General features: G+C 38.2%; 1 protein-coding gene across 1 annotated transcript in view; it reads right to left on the bottom strand.

Annotated features, from left to right (window-relative positions):
* Nucleotides 1-24,080, bottom strand: part of cux2b (cut-like homeobox 2b) — a 159,362-nt gene that overhangs the window by 72,748 nt on the left and 62,534 nt on the right. The window contains exons 2-3 of the mRNA XM_079636523.1: nt 17,836-17,946; nt 12,898-12,945 (exon numbers count right to left, since the gene is read on the bottom strand). Coding sequence (XP_079492649.1) covers nt 12,898-12,945; nt 17,836-17,946 — 159 coding nt within the window. The remainder of the gene's footprint in view (nt 1-12,897; nt 12,946-17,835; nt 17,947-24,080) is intronic.

Here is a 24,080-nt window from a genome sequence, read left to right as displayed (position 1 = left end):
CAATGCGGGTTCAAGTCTGGCCTGCAATGTGTCCCAATTTTATTCTTGCTCTCTAAACCTCAAAACCAATATGCAAGAATCCATACTGTATATATATACACTGAATAAAATGATGAACGCAACACTTTTTTTTTTGCCCCCATTTTTCATGAGCTGAACTCAAAAATCTAAGACTTAGATGTACACAAAAGGTGTATTTCTCTCAAATATTGTTCACAAATCTGTCTAAATCTGTTAGTGAGCACTTCTCCTTTGCTGAGATAATCCCTCCACTTCACAGGTGTGGCATATCGAGATGCTGATTGGACAGCATGATTATTGCACAGGTGTGCCTTAGGCTGGCCACAATAAAACGCCACTCTAAAATATGCAGTTTTATCACACAGCACAATGCCACAGATGTCACAAGTTTTGAGGGAGCATGCGATTGGCATGCTGACTGCAGGAATGTCCACCAGAGCTGTTGCCCGAGACTTGAATGTTCATTTTTCTACCATAAGGCGTTTCAGATTTGTCAGTACATCAACCCTCACAACCGCAGACTACGTGTACACCAGCCCAGGACCTCCACATCCAGCATCTTCCCCTCCAAGATCGTCTGAGACCCGCCACCCAGACAGCGGCTCCAATAATCGGTTTGCATAACTAAAGAATTTTTGCACAAACTGTCAGAAACGTCTCAGGGAAGCTCATCTGCATGCTCGTCGTCCTCATCGGGGTCTCGGCCTGACTGCAGTTCGTTGTCGTAACCGACTTGAGTGAGCAAATGCTCACATTCGATGGCATCCGGCACTTTGGAGAGGTGTTCTCTTCACGGATGAATCCCAGTTTTCACTGTACAGCGTGTATGGTGTCGTGTGGGTGAGCGGTTTGCTGATGTCAACGTTGTGGATCGAGTGGCCCATGGTGGCGGTGGGGTTATGGTATGGGCAGGTGTATGTTATGGACAACGAACACAGGTGCATTTTGAATGCACAGAGATACCGTGTCTGTGTCGAGATCCTGAAGCCCATTGTTGTGCCATTCATCCACGACCATCACCTCATGTTGCTGCATGATAATGCACGGCCCCATGTTGCAAGGATCTATACACAATTCCTGGAAGCTGAAAACATCCCAGTTCTTGCATGGCCAGCATAGGTCACCAGACATATCACCCATTGAGCATGTTTGGGAAGCTCTGGATCGGCCTTTTATTGTGGCCAGCCTAAGGCACACCTGTGCAATAATCATGCAGTCTAATCAAGCATCTTGATATGCCACACCTGTATGGATTATCTCGGCAAAGGAGAAGTGCTCACTAACACAGATTTAGACAGATTTGTGGACAATATTTGTGAGAAATAGGCCTTTTTTTGTACATAGAAAAAGTCTTAGATCTTTGAGTTCAGCTCATGAAAAATGGGGGCAAAAACAAAAGTGTTGCGTTTATAATTTTGTTCAGTGTATATATGGATTCTTGCATATTGCCAACTTTTAAGAAGCAGCAATAAATAAAACAAAAATGAAATAAAGTGCGCACACATTTTTTTGTCATTGATAAGTCTTCGCTCTTGAAAAGCACCAGCCGCCACAGTTGTTCATCTGATGTCCTAGATTCAACTCGCTGCGTGGACATTTTGTCACTAATGCAAAACAGCAAGCAGTTCGATGCATGTTTACTGTGTTTTACTGGGGCTGAAGGCTCCGTGTAGAATTGGTTTGACATGCTTTTGGACAACTTAGGCAGCTTGTAAAACGAGGAACAAATTAGCTTACGCATACATTTATGCTTTCTGTAAGCTGCATATGCAAAGAATAAATGAGTTTCTAATACACAGAGTCAGTATGCAGCTGTTTGCTTTTAAAAAATAAGTATGGTACTGCTCATGGTAGCATTAAAATATGATTCTTCAGGTGCTATCAATATGATATATGGTTTTCTGTTAAGTATACTAAGGTATGCATTATTTATTAATTGCCATATATACATCAAAGTACCATAGCATGACTATGGCGCTGCCATAGTATTTATTAACCAAAATAAACAAATTTGAAACTTAGTAGCAAATTATATGGTTATGACATTGTTTGTTAAGGTTAACAAGTTGGAAGTCAGTTCACATATAAAAATGCTGGGTTGTTTTAACCCAATTTTGGGTCAAATATGGACAAACCCAGCCATTGGGTTACATTTTTTAAATGCATTTTTGATCCAACGTTTGGGTTTGTCCATATTTGACCCAAAATTGGGTTAAAACAACCCAGCATTTTTCAGAGTGAAGTTAAGCTTTCCATTCAGTATATCTGCACATAGTAACTCGATCACGCTAAGAGACCTGGACAAAAAAAACATGAATTTTCATACTTGATGGAACTATCCCTTTAAAGTTTAGTAATGCAATAAATGCAGTAGATTATGCAGGGCTAAAGCTCACGCTTCTATGAACCACATGTGTGAACTTTCTCTCACACGGGCATGAGAGAGTGTGAGAAAGGAGAGCAAGACAAAGAGAAAAGAAGCAGAGATCACACCCTGCTAACACGTGCCGGACACGGGTGATAAAGTCGGAGAGTCCTGGGTTCAGGCCTGCCGAAACCTATTTATACCAGCTCTGTGTGCCGTGTGCTGCGGACACCGGCGTGACAGGAATACCTAATGACCTGATCCTGAACCTGCTAGTGTGGTTCAGTCTGTGACAGAGACACTCATTAACACTTCACAATGTGTTCTAGCTCTAAATAGGGACATTGGGCCAGGATGAAAGCTAGAATACAAAACTAATTTTCACATTTTCTGAAGAAAGCATGAGTGGTGTTTGCCGTGTTCTGGAAGGTTTTAATTGCATTGCTAAGGTGTTTTCTAGTCGCTTGACCGACATCAGAAGAGTCCATCCTGAAGTCTCAATGAGATTTTAGTCTATACGCGGTTTGAGTAACGTAATAAAAACAGCACAACAACACACATGATTTGAGGTAACATTGATATATCTAGTACTAATGGTGATATAAACTATTGAAATTTCCTAAAAAAAAGTTAAGTACAAGTACTAAAATTACGAAAATAAAAACAAAATAGAAATATATAAAAAAATTAAAAGCACATAAAATTATGAAACATTGAACTAAAATGAAAATATAAATATAAAAAAATATTAATTAATTAATATATAAATAATAAATTAACATAAATATTATTTTTGTATTATTTATACAATTCTTTTAATTAATTTATACTATTATATATTAATAATACCAAAATAACTATCCAAATCACTATCAAATCACTGTTCAAATCACTATCCAGAAATAAAAGCTTTTGCAAAATGGGCAGGAATATACAAGGTTACTACACTAGTTGAAAAGTAAATGACCATCTCTAACATTAGCATGAATAATGAACTTTCTAAATGTTAGTATGCATCATTTAAAGTGCTGTTGGAGACCGTCTGAATGAGTTTGGGAACTGAATTACAGTTTACAGTCTAACATAGTGAGCTTTTAAAGAGATTCCCTTGTTAATATTTGAAATATGCATATTAGCGAGTCCATTGAATAGCTCAGCAGTAACTGTGGTAAAACTGCCGTGATTTGCAATTAAACCTTGAAAGGCTTTCGCTAATGTTTCGCTGAGACGCGTCTGTGTGAGCTCACCTGAACGACTCAATAAAACGAACAAGACAATGTCTGAGGAAGCACACAAGTTCAAAGTCCTAGATTCATATAAAGTGACAACAGAGTACAATAAACAAAAAAGTGAAAAGGGTAAAATACAGCAAATCTTCAGTGCTTAAAGTCAACATGAAACTGAAGTTGTGATAGTATTTTCTTCTCTATTGTGACGTAAATTTGAGAGAAACGGCTTCTGGAACAAGAAGAAATGTAGGGCGGGGCTTGTGTTTGTTTGTGGGGAATTGATTGGATGGTTGTGGTTTGCTATTGGTGGATCTCATGTGAGTGACAGGTTGCCCCGCCCTCGTCATCATCAGAGAAGAGAAGAGATGTCACTGCAAGTGGGAAGGGAAGTTATTCTGATTCAAGATTATGAGGACACATGAATAAAATATATATATATAATTATGTACACAATAAATAATTTAGAACACATATTCCATAAAAAATAAGAATTGTCAATTTTGATTTCATAGTTAACCTCTTCAAAATAATCAACTAGACACACACACAAACACACACACAGAGTTCGACTTATTTTGATTTATATAAAAGAGGCTTAAGCACTGGAGATAGATATTTCATTTCTCAAAGGATCTTGGACTTTTACAAAACTCACTGTGAGAGAATCACGCTAAAACTGCAAGTGCAGATAAAAGAAAGACGGAACAACATATCGGGAACTTTTTTTCCTACGTACACAACAAGTCATTCAGACATTGGCAACAGTTTGTTTTTTACACATATACATTGGCTCTACGCACTCAATCCATTGCATTTCTTTATGTTGTTCTTGCTGCATGGCAAATCACTGTTCACTGTGCAATTTTCTTCTTCAAAAAATCTTTTTGGCCGTACATTAAAAATCGTGGCAAAAGTGTAAACGGCGGAAAAATTAAAGTCAGGAGTACAAATCATATTTATTTTGCGTTAGCATGAAGCTGTAGTTTCACAACACATGAATTACGAATAACAGTAAAATGCTGCAAATCATGAAACGCGATTTCCACCTTTACAAAGCTTCTCTTGTGCATGTGGAGTGAATTTACGCTCACAATCTTATACACTTCCACAAATCTCACCCTACGCAGACGATTCTTTATGGCACCATTTTACCTTCATAACTCTGTGTGTATTTTTTGCCAGAATAAACACACACACCAACCCGGTCACACTAAATGCGTCTCTATAGCACGCAGTGTGTTTATCGTGTAATTTATACGCGAAAATTAGTTTTCACGTGCATAGGAAACACATGGGTAGGTTTAGTAGTGGTGTGGGGTGCGTGTGTATTATACGCAATGAAGTGCGTATCAAATGCACGTGAAAACTGCGTATCATATGCACGTAAAAACTAATTTTTGCGTATATATTGCACAATAAACACACACACACAGGCTGCACACACACACACACACTTTAGCTTATATTATCTTCCCTTACACTAACCCTAGCCCTATCACACAAAACTTTCTGCATTTTTAAAAAACCTTTAATTTAATATTTGTATATCAGATTTACAAATGAGGAAGGCCCTGTTTTTGGAGACTTTGTCAGGTTTTGGACACTTCTGGGTACACATTTGTCCCCAAAATATAGTTAAGGACACACACACACACACACACACACACACACACACACACACACACACACACACACACACACACACACACACACACACACACACACACACACACACACACACACACACACACACTAGCTGCTCCAAAACCTAGTGAGCTGCCTACATAGACACATAGACAGCTTTTCAAGGCATCATAGGAGCATTTTAGAGCAAATTCCAGTTAGGTCGAGTTCTTGGAGAAAGCGCCCCATCCGCACGCTCTCGTTCGCAACGGCAGTGCATTAGGCCCTCATGACAATTAGCCTGGGAAAAGGTTTACGACCGGCAGGCCCACAGGAGCGTACAAATCGGCACAGCCGGAGGCAGCCTCTCGAACAGGAAGGTAATTACAGCTCTTCTCATCATAACGCTGAGAGGAAGCAAGCGACATAACACACTCTCTTCTCTTAGATACTGCTATAATTAATTATCGTGCCTTTACTCTTTGATTTATTCCACGATTCATAACATATTTATACATTCAAGATGAATTATCATTTCCTTCAGGAATTAATCAAAAAGCAGAGGAAGGACCGGCCCTATACGTGTCGTCGCTGGATCAAAGAGCGAGCGACTTACCTTGCGGCAGATATTCAGGCCACAGCACAAGGTCAGTCGAGCTCACGGGCCCGAATCAAGCTATGAACAAACAGCACACCAACTGCTATGATTTATGATGTTGCATAAATCACGGTTACTGAGAATGTCTAGGATAGGTCCTCCTTAACAACAAGCAAACACCTTCCGAAATATACTGAGATTCAGCATAAAAGTTTCAAGCCAACACAAAATGACGTTAACAATCCATAATTTAATGAAGCAGAACATTCAAAAAAGAAAAAAGTAGGGCGGGACTTTTATTGTGTTTTGATTTAATGTATTGTGATTTGATTGGGTCACAAAATATGCACTATGATATTATTTATTCATATTTTTCCTTGGTGAAGAGGCAGAAGCAAGATACGATATTATTTTGAATAAAAGACTATAAAGACATTTTTTTTTAATAACATGCACTGTTCACATTAAGACATACATTGATGTTCAGTAGTTTGGGGTTGGTAAGATTTTTGAATGTTTTTGAAAAAAGTCTTATAATTGATAAAAAAAAATACAGTAATATTGTAAAATATTTTTGCAATTTAAAATAACAGTTTTCTATGTGAATATATTTTAAACTGTAATGTATTCCTGTGATTAAAAGCTGAATTTTCAGCATCATTACTCCAGTCTTCAGTGTCACATGATTCTTTAGAAATCATTCTGATATGATGATTTGCTGCTCAAGAAACATTTATGATTATTATCAATGTTAAAATCTGATCTGCTGCTTAATACTATTGGGTTTTTTTCATGACTCTTTGATTAATATAAAGATCAAATGCATATTTTGTAAAATTATACTTGTCTTTACAGTCCCACTTAATGCATCCTTACTAATTTCTTAAAAAAAAAAAAAAATCTTACTAAGCCTAAACTTTTAACCAATAGCATTTATTAATCAAATATTTTTTTATATTTCATGTTGACTTTAATATCTGGATCACGTTCATGTTTTCTCTCCCCAATTCCCCAATAACGTCCTGTCATTCCATGCCATATAAAGTACCCCAAGTCAAGTCATCCTCATTTATATAGCGCTTTTAACAATGTAGATTGTTTCAAATCAGCTTTACAGTGATAAACGGATACTTTAAGGTAACAGAGATTGTTTTGGCTTTATAGCGGTTCTTGAATAAAGATATTTTCCAGCTAAAGTGTCACATAAAGAGTGTCAAATGCCTAGAAATTGACTAAAGCACACTATTAGCTATAAAACCCCTCAAACTCAGAGAGTGTCCAATCCTGTCCTTTTGCTTTTCTGCACATCCCCGAAACAAGCACATCCAGAAGGGAATCCACTCGGAGCAAAGGACCTGGATTTCACTAATGTGTGCACGTGTGCAGAAAACCCATCCACTTCACAGATTAATAATTTAGTGCTGAGTGTCTTAAATGTCCTGGTGAAGCAGCCGAGACCCTCCTGCCCCAGAAAACAGGTGTCTGCCTGCGAAGCTGAGCCCATGATGTGTGTGTGTGTGCAGTCAGCTGGATTGCGCTTTACCTCTTCGTCTGATAATGGCGGGTGAAGATTTCCGGGCCGCAGGGGTTAATGGCACGAAACAGAACCGAGTTGCTAATTACATGTTCCGAACTATTTATCAGATTCTCCATCTGCACAGCGCCACGACTCTCATTGTGCACGCTAAATTACTCCTCGGATTATCTTTGTAAAGCAAGTTTTCATAATTAGGGCCCTGCGTGGATGTTTCCTCACTGCGAGCGCCAACAGACACCGAGAGCGAGAGGAAATTAGCTGACTGCTTCATTCGGGCTTGACATCTTAAACCAGCGACACAAAAGCATCACAACATCCTAAAAGAAAGTGTACTAGATTCCTTTCAGAATATCCCAATCCGATCCCAATGATAAACCTCAAAGAATCAAATACGATCCTGAACATAATCAAAACCTGTTGCACACAATCTATACATGTCTTCTGATTGAGCGTTTTACTTTTTTAGCGAGTAAAGGATCGTTTGGTGTAGCTGTAAAAACCTCATCCTTCAGCTCGGGGGTCAAGTGTCTTTTTGATGTGAAATCTGCACTGATGTTTTTAAGTAAACGTAAGAATAACTTTAATATTGTTGGTAATATTTCAAGATAAACACTTTTTAAAACTCAGGTTTACTTCATTATCTATCATTTTTCAGAAAATTCATCCTAATATGCGAGCATCAAATCCATCAGGCTTTTGAGGAAGGTTTATTTGTTTATCTCTCAATTATTATATTGCATTGCATTATATGTTTTAAAACTACAGAGCGTTGATTATAAAATCTAAGCATTTAAATATCATCGTACTAAGACTTAATATTGACAGATATAGAGTGATGACTGGTTTAGTGTATGCATTATATGTAAGTATCTGCTGTGCTGTAATACATATCTCATTGATTTACATTACAAGCATCAGAATCTCATATGTTGTGCCGTATAAATATCAGCATCTGCTCAAAATTGCATATTTTGTTCAGTTTGAGCCTCTGAATAAAACTGAGGCGTTCTCACTATATCATATCATAACAAAAACAGATTTTATAGATTTTGTGTGAAAAGTTAAATTAAATGTTCAATAAAAAAATGATTTTTCAGACTATTGTTTCAAAAGTCATGATTAATTTCCTTATGACACCCTACAGATGCATTTTATCTTATTTTAGGTGAAACTCGAAAAATGAGAATACTGGCAAAAGTTCATTTATTTCAGTAATTCAACTTAAAAGGTGAAACTAATATATTATATAGACTCATTACATGCAAAGTGAGATATTTCAAGCCTTAATTTGTTATACTTTCGATGATTATGGCTTACAGCTTATGAAAACCCCAAATTCAAAATTAGAATATTGTGAAAAGGTTTTCATAAGCTGTAAGAAAATTATAACAAATAAAGGCTTGAAATATCTCACTTTGTATGTAATGAGTCTATATAATATATTAGTTTCTCCTTTTAAGTTGAATTACTGAAATAAATGAACTTTTGCACGATTTTTCGAGTTTTACCTGTAGTGCCATTGGAAGTTATTTGCTCTAAAAACATTGTTTTGTATTGTGTTTGAATCGTAATCTTAATTCCCATTTGGATTTGTTCTAAATTATGACAAATTCCAATGGTTTTGCTTGGCTAGGGTCTCCTTCTCTACAGACAGTTTGAACTGTTTCCCCATCATAAGGTGCGCAACACTTCTCAAAGGGAGTGAAAGGGCCGTTCTGCATGCGAGGGATCTCTGACACCTCTCCACATCAGACCCAGCGGTGCGGCCGACTCTATTAAGACACACGCCGTCCGACGCCAGCCTCCTCGCAGTAAATTTTATTAAAATTACCTTCATTATAAGACACTCTTCATTATAAAACCAAAAAGTGCTGCTGGTCTCCCAGGGCCTTTGGATTAATAAGGACAGCGATGTATTTTAAGCCGTAAACTCGACTTCTTACTGTCCTTAATCTCCTTTCCACTTCACAGGCCAAATTAACACCTCTCCCCGGCTCTGACGGGACCTCATTAGCTCTCTTCCACTCCGAAAGAGAAAAGAACAGGAAAGATGACGAGGAAGAAGAAGAAGAAGAAGCAGGAGGAGGATGGAGACGACCAATGACAGCCACCAGCTCGGGGATTAACCCTTTCACGCGACCGACGGCTTCGGGAATCTAGGTCGACGCGTGTTTCTAATCAGCCGCCTGGTTAACGATAATTAGCAGGCGAGGCAGGAGGGGAGGAGAGGGAGGGACACGCACAAATGAAACAGAGAAAGAAAAGAGAAACCTGTCATGTCGCAAACACTTCAAAGCCGTTGACTTCTCTTTTAAAAGCGGCACGATAAGGGCCCAAGAACCACCAGGGACCTCGAGGAAGCGCAGCGCTGGAGAAGGAGGAGAACGAGGGCCGAAGAGACCCAAAACACACACGCTTCAGAGGGACACAAAACACACAAACACACACTCCACCTACATAACGCTGCCAGCTCTCAGAGTTTACTCTCACTGTTCAACTTTTCCAGCGCAGTCAGTTTACCCATCATGCACCTCTCAGCTTTCAATCTTGGAAACTGCATGTTATAAAATTCGTGCTAAAACACAATATAGTAACAGCTATGATGTGTACTGTGTATCTCATATGCTACTGTGTATCTCATATGTTTTCATATAGCATAAAATATATATCATTTTTTTATTACAAACGATTCTTATATAATAACCAAAGCTATAGGGTATTCAAGACACTCAAGCTATATTGCAAGTACATTCAACAGCATGTTGTGCCGTTCTACACAATCATTTTTTTTTTAAGTATAATTTTATACAATTTATATTCACTAATTTGCATTTGCAAAGTTTTCCTATTGTGATTTATATAAAAGGATTTTTTAAAACCCTGTTAAAAAGACCAGATTGATAAGGAGCGATATGTAGCTTATGAATATTTTGGAGCAGTGCTAAACAAATATATATATATATACACACACACACAGTATATGGTGAATATAATCATAGCATTAGGGCATTGATAAGTACAAATATTTTATTATATATATATATATATATATATATATATATATATATATATATATATATAATAAAATATAAATAATATATATATATAAATAATATATATATATATAATATATATATATATATATATATATATATATATATATATATATATATATATATATATATATTAATAAAATATATATATATAAAAGCATCACAGGAAAAAAAATATTTTAAAGTGTATTCAAATTGAAAACCATTATTTTAAACTGTAATAATATTACCTTTTTTTCTGTATTTTTGATCAAATAAATGTACTGTAGCCTTGATGAGCATAAGAGACTTCTTTCAAAAACATAAAAAAAATTATTGTTTAATGCAAAACGTTTGACCGGTACTGTATATGTACTGTATATATACACTAAAAAAAATGCTGGGTTGTTTCAACCCGATTTTGGGTCAAATATGGACAAACCCAGCCATTGGGTTACATTTTTAAATTACATTTTTAACCCAACGTTTGGGTTTGTCCATATTTGACCCAAAATTGGGTTGAAACAAGAGTGTAGGCTATATATAATTAGATCATTATAGATAATTCCAGGATTTCAATTGCTTAAATCGATGTAAAAGACAGTTTTGCAACTCATTTTACGGTACTTCTATAATCAGACACGTTTCCAAGTGAAACAAGATATCCAGATAAGTAAATAAGTACATATGGGCTAGGACTTTATCCAGTGGGAATAGATTAGATCATGAAAACATGTATACAGCCGGTTTAATGGCACAGACAATCGCACCCTTGAGTCCTGAGGTTTGTTTCAGCGACAGCGCACGTTGAGTCTGTTCAACAGGACCTTGCTCTCGCAGCGAGCCCGACGCTGAAAAAACTGGAGGAAATACAATCACAAGTGGCCACTGGAGACAGATCTGAGATGCATGTTAATACCAGGCATGACTTGTTATCAGGCCTAAAACACTTCTCTATTGTGATCAGGCCTTTATAACCCTGTGGAAAATGCCCTCACATTCCTGCGTGCCAGAACTGTGTCCAGCGTGACCGCAGCGAATCACTCCTGATCAGACGGGAAACCTGCGCTATCATTTCAGTTTGCCTGAGCATTCAGGACCACAGACGAGGAGCGCAAATATGATTTATGATCTGCTGTTTAATGGCTGGAGCAGCGGCTCTGACTCTGAGAGGAGATCAGATGACTTTCTCGACAGGAGCATGTCAGGGAAGGAACGGGGAGTGCACCATTACAACAGGATGACAGAGAGAGTGAGCGAGGCCTCCAGTACTGCGTCTTAATGGAGGAGAGATGCTACTTAAGTCTGACGGGAAAATGATACCAGTCAATACAGCGAGGGGGGGGGGGGGGGTGGAGAACAGATATGGATGACGTGATGCTGAGGGATTTTTGATGCCAGTGTGCCTGGGAAAGGCAGCAAGTGGCTTATTGTGTTTACATAAAACATTCAGAAATAATGACGGAGCCCTAAATGCAATCAATTGATTTAGACGTTATTTAAAGTGCCCCTATTATGTGTGTTCTGACATTACCTGCGTAATATAGCAGTTTGTGAATGTAAAAGGTCTGTAAAGATTCAAAGATCAAAGTGCTCAATAAAGTTATTGTCTTCCAAAAGAAAGAACCGTCGTCAGTAACTCCAGTCTTACTTCCTGCTTGAACCTACGTGGGGTTTGTAACAAATTTGCATAATGCCAGCCTATGGTCTTCATTGGATGCCCGCGAACGTCGTCTGCTTTGCCCCGCCCTCAAACACTGTAGTTTATCTGAGACTGGAAGAGTTTGGTTTGTGTTGTTCATGTCGAGAAGACGCCGCTTTCTCTTTCTTGTTTCCGACATGTTTTGTAAGCTGTAGACCAATCACAACAGACTGGAACATCTGACCAATTAGAGCAGAGTAGACCGATCACAACAGACTGGGTCATCTGACCAATCAGAGCAGAGTACACCAATCACAACAGACTGGATCATCTGACCAATCAGAGCAGAGTAGACCAATCACAACAGACTGGGTCATCTGACCAATCAGAGCAGAGTAGACCAATCACAACAGACTGGATCATCTGACCAATCAGAGCAGAGTAGACCAATCACAACAGACTGGATCATCTGACCAATCAGAGCAGAGTAGACCAATCACAACAGACTGGATCATCTGACCAATCAGAGCAGAGTAGACCAATCACAACAGACTGGATCATCTGACCAATCAGAGCAGAGTAGTCTCTCAGAAAGGAGACCAAATCCTTCTTTGAATCGTTTCAGGCACTGTGAGAAAAGCGCTGATGCTGCAATGTATATTATGAGAGAAATAAAGTGGGTTTTGACCTTGGATGCAGGTAAATCTATTGTAGGAGACCTTCAAAACAAAATTAGGAACATTTAAAATGGCATAATAGGGGCACTTTAATGTATTAATTCTCCAAATCTATCCAGCATGTATAATTTTTGAGGTGGATTTGATGTTATCTGAAAACAGTGTTGACTGACCTCAGCTTGGAAACTCTTGAGGACGGGCGAAACCATCTCCAACACCTCCTAAACACAGAAAAACAGACAAAACTGACGAATCTCACAAAACCTGGTCAAGAACAGAAAAAAACACCTTTATATTTTGCCTGAAGATTATAAAGCCTATTTTTGGGGTCATTAAAATACTTTACATTTTTGTGAATGACTTTCAAATGACAGTTTTGGGGAGAGAATTGTCGTGAAATAGTGTCAATGCAAACAATCTGAATCATCCTAAAACAGGCTTTATTATATTTACACATATTTCCTAAAATATTAAATAAAATGTATTTCTTGAAGAATAACCTGAGTATGTTTTGATTCACCCCAAAAGTCACATAACATTTCACCGTTGAGAAAACACAGTTCCCACTTCTACTCCCAACATCAGTGCATAATGAAATGAGAGCGAAAACACATTTTCTGCTAAAAAAGGTTAATGTAAAACATATACATTTCTCTTTTATTAATGAAAAATAATATTTCTGGGCCGCTGACCTTTATAAAATTTTAAATAGCTAAAAAATTAGAATAGCAATACAATGTGTATTTTGTACCAAGATATTATTTGACATGCACTGAAGCACAATGTAAAGATTATTGTACTGTATATGTATATGATAATAATTCAGTCCCGTGATACATATCAAAGTCATTGTATTGCCTCAGCATGCAACTTTTTTGTCAAGTAAAAACTTTCAACATAAAAGCAAATAAAAGCAAAAATGTTTATAGTGTATAGTACTGTAGCTCTCATTTAATTCACCAAGAATATGTCAGACGTTACCGTACTGACCATTCCCGACCTTGAGAAAAATGCCACATTATATGATACAAGATAATAATACTGCATTACAGAAATGTTCTTTCACTTTACAATAGAAACTAAATCTCCAACCTTTGTTTATGCAAAACAAAATTAGCTAAAAAAATTACACTTCAGCTCAGATAACATATTAAATATTCTGTAAGTGCTTTTTAACCCCTTAAGCGCCCCCCCCCCCCCCCCCCCCCTTTTTTAATAGACATGAATGCACATTTTGAACTTAAATGGTTGTAATTCAAGAATGCTTTAGAATATAGATGTAGAAGGATATAGAAGACATTTGGCAGATTTTTGTAGAAGTGAAATAAATTAAGAAAGTTAAACAGAAAAAAAGTTATAGAAGTTTGAGTTTATGAAAATGTACAATGTTAAACATTTAATTATTCATATTTTATATAAAATATATATTTTCAAAACCTGGTGGACTCTAAAAATGCAAAAAATTCAAAAGGCAAAAAATCTGAACAAGTTGTGTTTCAAATTTTAGGTTGATATCTCAAAAAAATAAGCTTTCAGTGAGATTGTGTTTGGGCGCAGTACCACACTTCTCCACTAGTTGACATTACTGCCCATATAAGGGCGCCTCCATTTCCATATGTTGTTTGGGTGATCTGAACCATTATTTTTACAATTTTCATACAATTTATGAAGTAGACATCCTATTCAGAAGTAGTATTGGAAGTTTGGCAGATTTTGAAATGAATTCAACCACTAAGAAACACAAAAAGATCACTTATGTGCAGTAGGCCTATAGCTCGCTGCCACATCACAAATGCTGAATCTATTATTTTTTTCGTTATATTCAAAAATTTTCAGATATTTTTTTCTAAAATAATTGAACAGATGCTATCTTTTGAACTCTTGGCATAAAAACAAACTGAGGTTTCTACCATTCTTTCATGATTTTTCATGTTCATCACTATTTCAAAATAAAGGTCTGAACACACCTTAGGAGTATGGAAATATTCTTGTTGCAAATTGATAAATCACGGCTCCTCTGTAATTTATTTTGAAAATCAGTCACCAAATATGTAAACTAGAGATTGTAAGCTTTCAAATGATATAGTTTGTCAAGATTAGTTTAGGTTTAGTATAGGATATTACTGTTTTAAATATGTAATGGCTGTGGGCCAAAGGCGATCCCAACAAATGAATGAGTTCCACTTTTAAACCCAGCAAAAGGATTGTACGTGCATTATTGCATATTTCAAATTTTAAATAAATAGAAAAAGATGTAAAAATGGTCTGTGGTAATCAACAGTACGCCACATATGTTGTTTATAGATGTTTCACTGAAGATAACTAATAACTTCTCCATTAACACAAATAACTCATCTGATTCTCCTGTCAATCCATTAATGAGGCTTTGTTTCTGTTCATTATACGCCACAGTCTGCACTGATACGGCTAGCATGATCCCCGTCCGCTCCAGACGTTCGCTAATCTTGTAAATTCTGATTGTCACTGATGACATTTGTGTCAAGTGGAAAGCAAACGAGGAGTCGGGCTTCTGAGTCGAGAGGTCTGACGGTGGATCGTGTCGAAGCTTCACACACAGCTTCCGGAAAAAGGAAGGCCGCTAACGAGGAAAAATGTAAAATGTCAAAGCGCGTATAATGAGAGATGCGTGACAAGCATTTCTCCCGACGTCACCTTTACCTGAAGAGGAGTTGGAGGCGCAGCTCCGGATTAGACTGACGGGAATTTAAACGGAGAGGGACTTGAACTTAAAGACATTCAGGGGAGGATTTTTCTCCATGGGAACGGCTGGCTCGTTTTCTGGGGTGTTTTATTCAGGTTCTGGAAGCTTTACATGCTGATGTTAGACTGGCTGGATGTCAATAAACACCAGATACTCTGTGTTACACTATTAGTGCTGAAACTGGAGGGATGAATTGGTTTCGGTGAAATAAACGCACGGAGTCAGAGTCCGGGAGAGATTCAGAAACTACAGAAGCTCGGGAATATGAGGAGGAGTAAAGAAGAAGAGAGGGCAGAACACGAAAGACTAGGAAGGACAAGAGGAGAGGAACAGAAAGTGAAGAGGCGGAGACAAGCAAGGGGGCGGAGACAAGCAAGGGGGCGGAGACAAGCAAGAGGGGCGGAGACAAACAAGAGGGGCGGAGACAAACAAGAGGGGTGGAGATAAACAAGAGGGGCGGAGACAAGCAAGGGGGCGGAGACAAGCAAGAGGGCGGAGACAAGCAAGAGGGGCGGAGACAAACAATAGGGGCGGAGACAAACAAGAGGGGCGGAGACAAGCAAGAGGGGCGGAGACAAGCAAGAGGGGCAGAGACAACCAAGGGGGCGGAGACAAACAAGAGGGGCGGAGACAAACAAGAGGGGTGGAGATAAACAAGAGGGGCGGAGACAAACCAGAGGGGCGGAGACAAGCAAGAGGGGCGGAGATAAGCAAGAGGGGCGGAGACAAGCAAGAGGGGTGGAGACAAGCAAGAGGGGTGGAGACAAGCAATAGGGGCGGAGACAAACAAGAGGGGCGGAGACAAGCAAGAGGGGTGGAGACAAGCAAGAGGGGTGGAGACAAGCAATAGGGGCAGAGACAAACAAGAGGGGCGGAGATAAACAAGAGGGGCGGAGACAAGCAAGAGGGGCGGAGACAAACAAGAGGGGCGGAGACAAACAAGAGGGGCGGAGACAAACAAGAGGGGCGGAGACAAGCAAGAGGGGCGGAGACAAACAAGAGAGGGCGGAGACAAACAAGAGGGGCGGAGACAAGCAAGAGGGGTGGAGACAAGCAAGAGGGGTGGAGACAAGCAATAGGGGCAGAGACAAACAAGAGGGGCGGAGACAAACAAGAGGGGCGGAGACAAACAAGAGGGGCGGAGACAAGCAAGAGGGGTGGAGACAAGCAAGAGGGGTGGAGACAAGCAATAGGGGCAGAGACAAACAAGAGGGGCGGAGATAAACAAGAGGGGCGGAGACAAGCAAGAGGGGCGGAGACAAACAAGAGGGGCGGAGACAAACAAGAGGGGCGGAGACAAACAAGAGGGGCGGAGATAAACAAGAGGGGCGGAGACAAGCAAGAGGGGCGGAGACAAACAAGAGGGGCGGAGACAAGCAAGAGGGGCGGAGACAAGCAAGAGAGGCGGAGACAAACAAGAGAGGCGGAGACAAACAAAAGAGGCGGAGACAAACAAGAGGGGCGGAGAAAACTAAGAGGGGCGGAGACAAGCAAAGAGGGGCGGAGACAACAGCAGAGAAACAATGTAATGATTTTGAAAGAGTCTTCTGCTCACCAAGGACTGCAGTAATATTGTGAAATATTATTGCAACTTAAGATAACGGAATTCTATCTGGATGTATTTTAAAATGTAATTTATTCCTGTGATCAAAGCTGAATTTTCAGCATCATTACTCCAGTCTTCAGTGTCACATGATCCTTCAGAAATCATTATAATATGATGATTTGATGCTCAAGAAACATTTCTGATTATTATCAATGTTGAAAACAGTTGCGCTGCTTCATATTTCAGCGTGAAACCATGATACTTTTTTAAAAGATTATTTTCACAGAAAATATTAAATCATAAAGAGCTTTTGTGTATGCTCATATATATATATAATATATGTGATTCATGTTTTTGTTTCAGGATTCTTTGATGAATAGAAACCTCTACTTTTGAACAGTAACTAACATACATCATCAATAATATATATATATATTACAGTAAATATATCTGGAATTTTCTGTAAATCATGTTATATAATTTAATTTATGTACATGTAAATAAATATTCAAATAATTTTAATAAATATGAAGGTACATCAAATCTAGATCTAGACTATTGTCATGATGTTGTTTCCTACTGCTCCAGAATAATTGGTCACATGGCATTTACGGATCAGGTGATTGGCTCAAAAAGTTCTGATATATGAGAAGAGGAGGAGTTCAGACAAGAGAAGGAAGTCAGACAAACAGAGGCGGACATAAGGGTCAAAAATAAATAGCTGAAACTTGGTTGCTATCTCAGGTAAAGTCGAGAAACCTTCAAAGGGTCTATCAACATGAAACTGACTAGATGAACGTCTCACACACACACACACCAAACCATTTCTCGCTCTCCACTCACCTCTGGGACATTTTTCTTGAATTCACGGCTCAGTTCCACCAGGTGTTTGTGGGAGTCCTCGCTCTCCTCCTGTCGGCCTGCGAGTTGGGCCGCCACTGAGTTTAGCTCCCTCTACAGAGACACAGAGAGAGATGCTTTAGAGAGGCCTGCCAACACTCATATACACAGCTTAGTACATACATAAATAAATATACGCTGCTGAATATTAACCATGTAATCCGTCATGATCTGATAGAAGGCGACTGCTTACTGTAAGCTCAGCCCCATTAATAATTAAACCAAAATAAATCCAATGCCTACAGTAGCAGAAGGCCTTTTAGATAATCAGAATCCAAAATAATCAATACCTCTGCAACAGTCATGGGAGAGCGAGAGCGAGAGCGAGAGAGAGAGAGAGAGAGAGAGAGAGAGAGAGAGAGAGAGAGAGAGAGAGAGAGAGAGAGAGAGAGAGAGAGAGAGAGAGAGAGCACATGCACAGGAACGCTGAATATTCACCAATATTCATCATATGCAGTGAGCAGAGAGACTCAGAAAGACGTAGAGGAGTAGCACTAACAAAATCGATATGAGAGAGAGAACTGCTGTTTTTTGTACACGTACATTACAATAACATTGTTTCACATTTATTACTGTTCTTCTTCCCAGCCAAAATGTACATAAAAAATGTTTTTCTTCAGAAAAACCTCAAATAAATTTGACAATACATACATGCATATATACACATTCTTTTAAATGTTATTTTCATCAAAATAATGATATCATATCATATGGTTTAACGCTAAAATGTGAAGCAGCGCAACTGTTTTCAAAATTGATAATCAAATGTTTCTTGAGCAGCAAATCATCATATTCAAATGATTTCTGAAGGATCATGTGACACTGAGGACTGGAGAAATGATGCTGAAAATTCAGCTTTGATCACAGGAATAAATTACATTTGACTATATATTCACAATAATATTTCACAATATTACTGTTTTTACTGTATTTTTTTAATCAAACGAATGCTTGGTAAGCATAAGAAATGTAAATATTCTCAACCCCAAACCTTTGAACTTATATTAAATATATAAAACTCACTACATGTCTCATTCCCTCACAGTCAAAGGTCTTTCTGTTCAAACTAAAACTAATAAAAGAGGGAGAGGGCTTTTCAATTACTGTACCAAATTTGTACATGACATAAAATTAAATTTACTATGTTTTAATTAATCTCTACTCTTACTTTAAGGCAATTTAGAAAATTATCTAATGGGAGAGGAACAATTCCTGAGGACAAAAGCTGTAACGCAGCCCTAGATTTACGGCACGGCTTGGATGCTTTTCAAACTCTTCATTTTCTCCGCTGGAGTCTGCAAGTGTGCTGGCGAGGATCCGGGTGGCCAGTTTGTGTTTCCGGGACACATGATAAAGTAGATGATTTGACCTCCAGAGGGACTTCAGACACCAGTACAGCACAGAAGGACGAGTATCTGAGCTTTAAAAACCTCATATATGTGACCCCGGATCACAAAACCAGTCGCACGGGAATATCTGTGGCAATAGCCAACAATACATATGGGTCAAAATTATCCATTTTTCTTTTATGCCAAAAATCATGAGGATATTAAGTAAAGATCATGTTCCATGAAGATGTAAATTTCCTACCGTAAATATTAAATATAAAACATGTATTTTTGTGAGTGAATGCAGCACAATCGTGAACATAAATGCACAACTTTAAAGGAGATTTTCTCAATGTTTAGATTTTTTTGCATCCTCAGATTCCAGATTTTCAATAGTTGTATCTCTGCCAGATATTCTCCTATCCTAACAAACCACACATCAATGGAAAGCTTATTTATTCAGCTTTCCTATTATGTATACATCTCAATTTCAAAAAATTGACCCATGTGACTGGTTTTGTCATCCAGGGTCACATATAAACCAACAGATGAATGCCCAGTATATACCTTATTAATAAAACATACAATGTACAGACAAACAGATAAACCCAGAATATGAACACAATGCGCTAACTTGCATGTTAAGCATATTTAATTAAATTAATTAATTTTTCAATGTTGTGATTTTTTGCTCCCTCAGATTCCAGATTTTCTAATATTTGTATCTCTGCCAAATATTGTCATATCCTAACAAACCATACATCAATGGAACGCTTATTTATTCAGAAATCTCCATTTTAAAAACCCATGTGACTGGTTTTGTGTTCCAGGGTCACATATTCCCTATAGTTCTGCACTTAACTAGCAAGACACTGAAACAGAAACACCAATGATCAACATGATCACCACTTATCTTTTTTATAGAATTCATTTACAGAGAGCAGTTAAGCCATAATTGTCCAGGGCCAGGAAGAGTTTGGTGGACTGTGATGGTTCATTTAACCTCTATTATCTGAAGGCAGAGTACAGCTAATCCGACTGACGTACATAACAGATCTAGAAGAGCCATCAAACCCTGATGGTATCAAGCCAATAACAAGTTTCGTGCCGTTTGATGACTTTGTAGCGCGTAAAGAACGGTGGTCTATACAAGAGCAGGTGTGCTAAACACATGACCCTAATTCTAGATAAATATGTAGGACTGTGTGTTTGGACATAAATGTCAGCTCTCTTTTTTCCAGCCATTGTTTCCATTTTTAACGATTTCTTGCTTTAGTTACTTGAATGTTGCAGTATGTTATGCAGTTTAGAGAGTCTACAACATGTATTAAACATAAGATTTTAACATTTTCTGAAGAATATAAGAAACTGGGGGTGAGGATCTGAACAGCAGTTTGTGTTTCAGGGTGACTTGTTACATTATTATTAAAAGATTTTAATTTTTTTTCTTAGTGTAAAATCCCTTTTCAATCTTTTGAATCTTTTGTGGAATGGAAAGGTTCTTCATAAAACCGAGCCTTTATTTTGAGTGTCTCTACGCTATTATATGAGTGACTTTTTAGTGCATCCAAATTAAGAGAGTCCACTTCAAAAATCAGATCAATGCGTCAAAAAAATCTAAAAAATATTAATACGCCAAAAAACTGCATGATTTGAGCAACATCTGTAGCACAAGAAGTGCGGGATGAGTTATGAAGTTTAATACGTATGATTAAGGACTTGAACAAACTCTTGAATGTGAGCAACAGCAACACTGAGACAAACAGCGCTAATTGCCTGAGCACAAACTTCACCGCCAACGAGCATTTACAGAAACTTGTGCTTAAGTTTTAGCAGCCATAACAGTAGGAGAACATAAAGGAAAAGCTTTTTTATTAATAGTTTTGACATCTGACACATCACAAACAGCATCTTTGCTCCCTGCATCGTCTACAGAGACACGATATCAGCAGGAGCTGGAAATAAACCTGCTCACTCTCACCTTTCAAGAACAAACTGCAGCACGCTTCACTTCTGTTGTTTTTTTTAAATGTTTGTTCATTTGTGTTCAGACAGCCATCAGACCCACCTGATGCTACAGCGGCGTTTGCCAAAAGCCCTTTTTCTTCCTCGTTTCTCTGCTACCCATGATGCACTGAGGCTCTGAGACGCCTGTTAATGCAAGCGTGCTCAGCAGGTGATGATCCGTGTTAGTCAATGTCGTTCCAAGCTGGAAAATTACAGTACTCATAAGAAGCATTAACTGCGATCTGACACGAGCGATCTAAACTAGCTTTGGGTTACGCTCGGAAAACTTCCATGATAAACAACTTTAGCATTATAGCTTTAAAAATGCCTCCTTTTTACCATTGTTTTCTCTATTTTAAACCTTTTACTTGGTGACATCAAATTCATATTTGAGCCTTTTCGAATTTTTATAATTTTACTTTTATAATGTATATTTTGCATATTTTGAGAACATTAAAAAAAAATACAACAACAAAAATAATAATAAAATATTATCATCACCACGGCTTAAAGGTTTCAACACACAAAATATTGTTCAGAAAAAAACAATATTATTGGACGGAGATTAGAGCAAGTTCAAATCCAGCATTTCTTTCTTTGTTACCGCATTTCTTCAACACAACATTTTTAATTATCATTTACCATGTGGTAACCTGTATGACTTTCTTTGTTCTGTGAAACACAAGAGTAACAGAATAAGTGGAAGATTGTTAAAGATTGTATAAAATATTATAAAAATGCAAAAAGCACCATAGAAATATAATAAAAGTACATACATTTTGTATGGTATATTTATACATCTCAAGTCAATGCACTTTTTATTTAAAAACTTGCGTGTTCTGTAAAAGCAAACATCATACAGGTTTGAAACGACATGAGGATGAGTAAAAGATGAGAGAAAATTCATTTTTGGGGGACCTGGCCCTTTAAATCAGATCCTAGTTCCAGGAAACCACAAAGAAATGTCACTATTGAACAGTATTGGAAAAAAGCCACACTTGTGTGTAAAAAGAAGACATCTTCAGTCAAATGTTCGACGTTTTAAGGGTTTGGAAAAGGCAATCAGGCCTGTATTTTCAGGATGTGGTGGGCAGCTGGGTCAATATTGAGTCCCTGTCATTACGCCTGTGCCAGTCAAACATCCATCTGTAATTGATGAGTTAGCTTTGCCGATGTCAGGGGGGCGGGGCCTGCTGAGGCCAGCATCCAGAGAGGGAAATTGATTGGCTGAGGTGCTAACGTTCAAGTGCAGTGGACCAACTCCGTAGAGCCGCCCATTTGGATATGCAAAGGAGGAGAGAGAAGCCGACGGTTGAACTTGACATTGAATCGAACGTCTACGAGGGACTGAGATTATGAAAGCACCAAAAAGAAAACAAAAGATAACTAGGGGTTAACTAAATCACATCTGAGAGCTTGTCGTCTGCAATAACCAGACAAGCAATGAAGGGCCACAAATGAAAAAGTATACTGTAAATACACAGACCGTTAGAATACAAAGATATAACCTTCAGATTCGCTATAGAGCTCGAAAAAATCTTTACCATCGATTACCACAGAATCTATGGCACCTCTCGCTGATGACAGCAGGGAAGAGAGGAAGTTGACATGTGGGAAAAGCAAGAGTTCTCAACCAGTGAGCCAGAGTGTTTTGACCAGCAGAAATGAACTGAAAAAAAGTGGGTGGTTATGGGAAACAAGGGGGAAAAAATGCAGATGGAGGTATTATTTTTCTTTTTGTATCCCATCTAATTGCAATCATAGGCAGATGTCTGCGAGTGTGACAGCATCAGCAGAATTGCTGCTGAGAGCACAGAATCTTTGTCTAAAAATAATCAGACGTTCTGGGCTCGGCTGTTTGTTATAATGGTAATCGATGCTGCAGGCTTTGAATTCCATCAATTTATAGATCCACTCTGTTCTGCCTGGTGATTGCGCTGCCTCTAAACCCCTGCTGCACACACACACACACACACACACACACACACGCTCGTAAAAAAAACACAAAAGGTTCACGCAGACGGGGACCATTACCTATGCATGTAGATATGCAACTCTGCATGCATGTTATACAACCAAATTTTATCGAAAGAGCAACGGCACACATAATAAACACAAATCCAAACATCAGTGTAGAAGAGAATGATACAACCATGCACCATGCATCCAACACACACTCACAGAGACAAAAAACAATTCGAACAGACAAGGCCATTACCTATGCATGCTGATATGCAACTTTGCATGCTCATTATACAAAAATATCTACACGATCATTACTTGTGGATGCAAACATGCAACCCTGCATGCACTTTATATAAAAAATAATTTGCATTAAATGCAATTGCATTAAAATGGCATTAAAATGCATATTATACAAACAATCGTATCAGGATCATTACTCATGATGCATTTCATACAGGCAGATATGCAACACTGCATGCACTTTATAAAAACGTACAGGACCATCACCTATGCATGCAGATATGCTGCATGGCATCATGCAAATAATGCTATCTACAGGACTGTTATCTGTGCATGCATTTATGCAATCATGCATATAATACAAAAAAAATTGATATACAGGATCATTACTTGAGTATCCATATGTGCAACACTGCATGTATGATATAAAATGCAATCTACTATATAATAATTAGCTAAGCATGCATATAAGCAAACCTGCATGCATACTAGGCAAATCATATCTACAGCAACAGTATCTCATGCATGCACATATGCAACCCTGCATGCATATTACAAAAATGACACAGAGAAACACACAAATATAAACATCAGTGTGGAAAGAGAAGGTCCAATCATGCACCAAGCCTCCAACACACACACACACAC

This window comes from Phoxinus phoxinus, assembly GCF_949152265.1.
Source record: "Phoxinus phoxinus genome assembly, chromosome: 15".
NCBI classification, from domain to species: domain Eukaryota; kingdom Metazoa; phylum Chordata; class Actinopteri; order Cypriniformes; family Leuciscidae; genus Phoxinus; species Phoxinus phoxinus.
The sequence above is the reverse complement of the archived record's forward strand: the minus strand, read 5'-3'. Positions and strand labels throughout refer to the sequence as shown.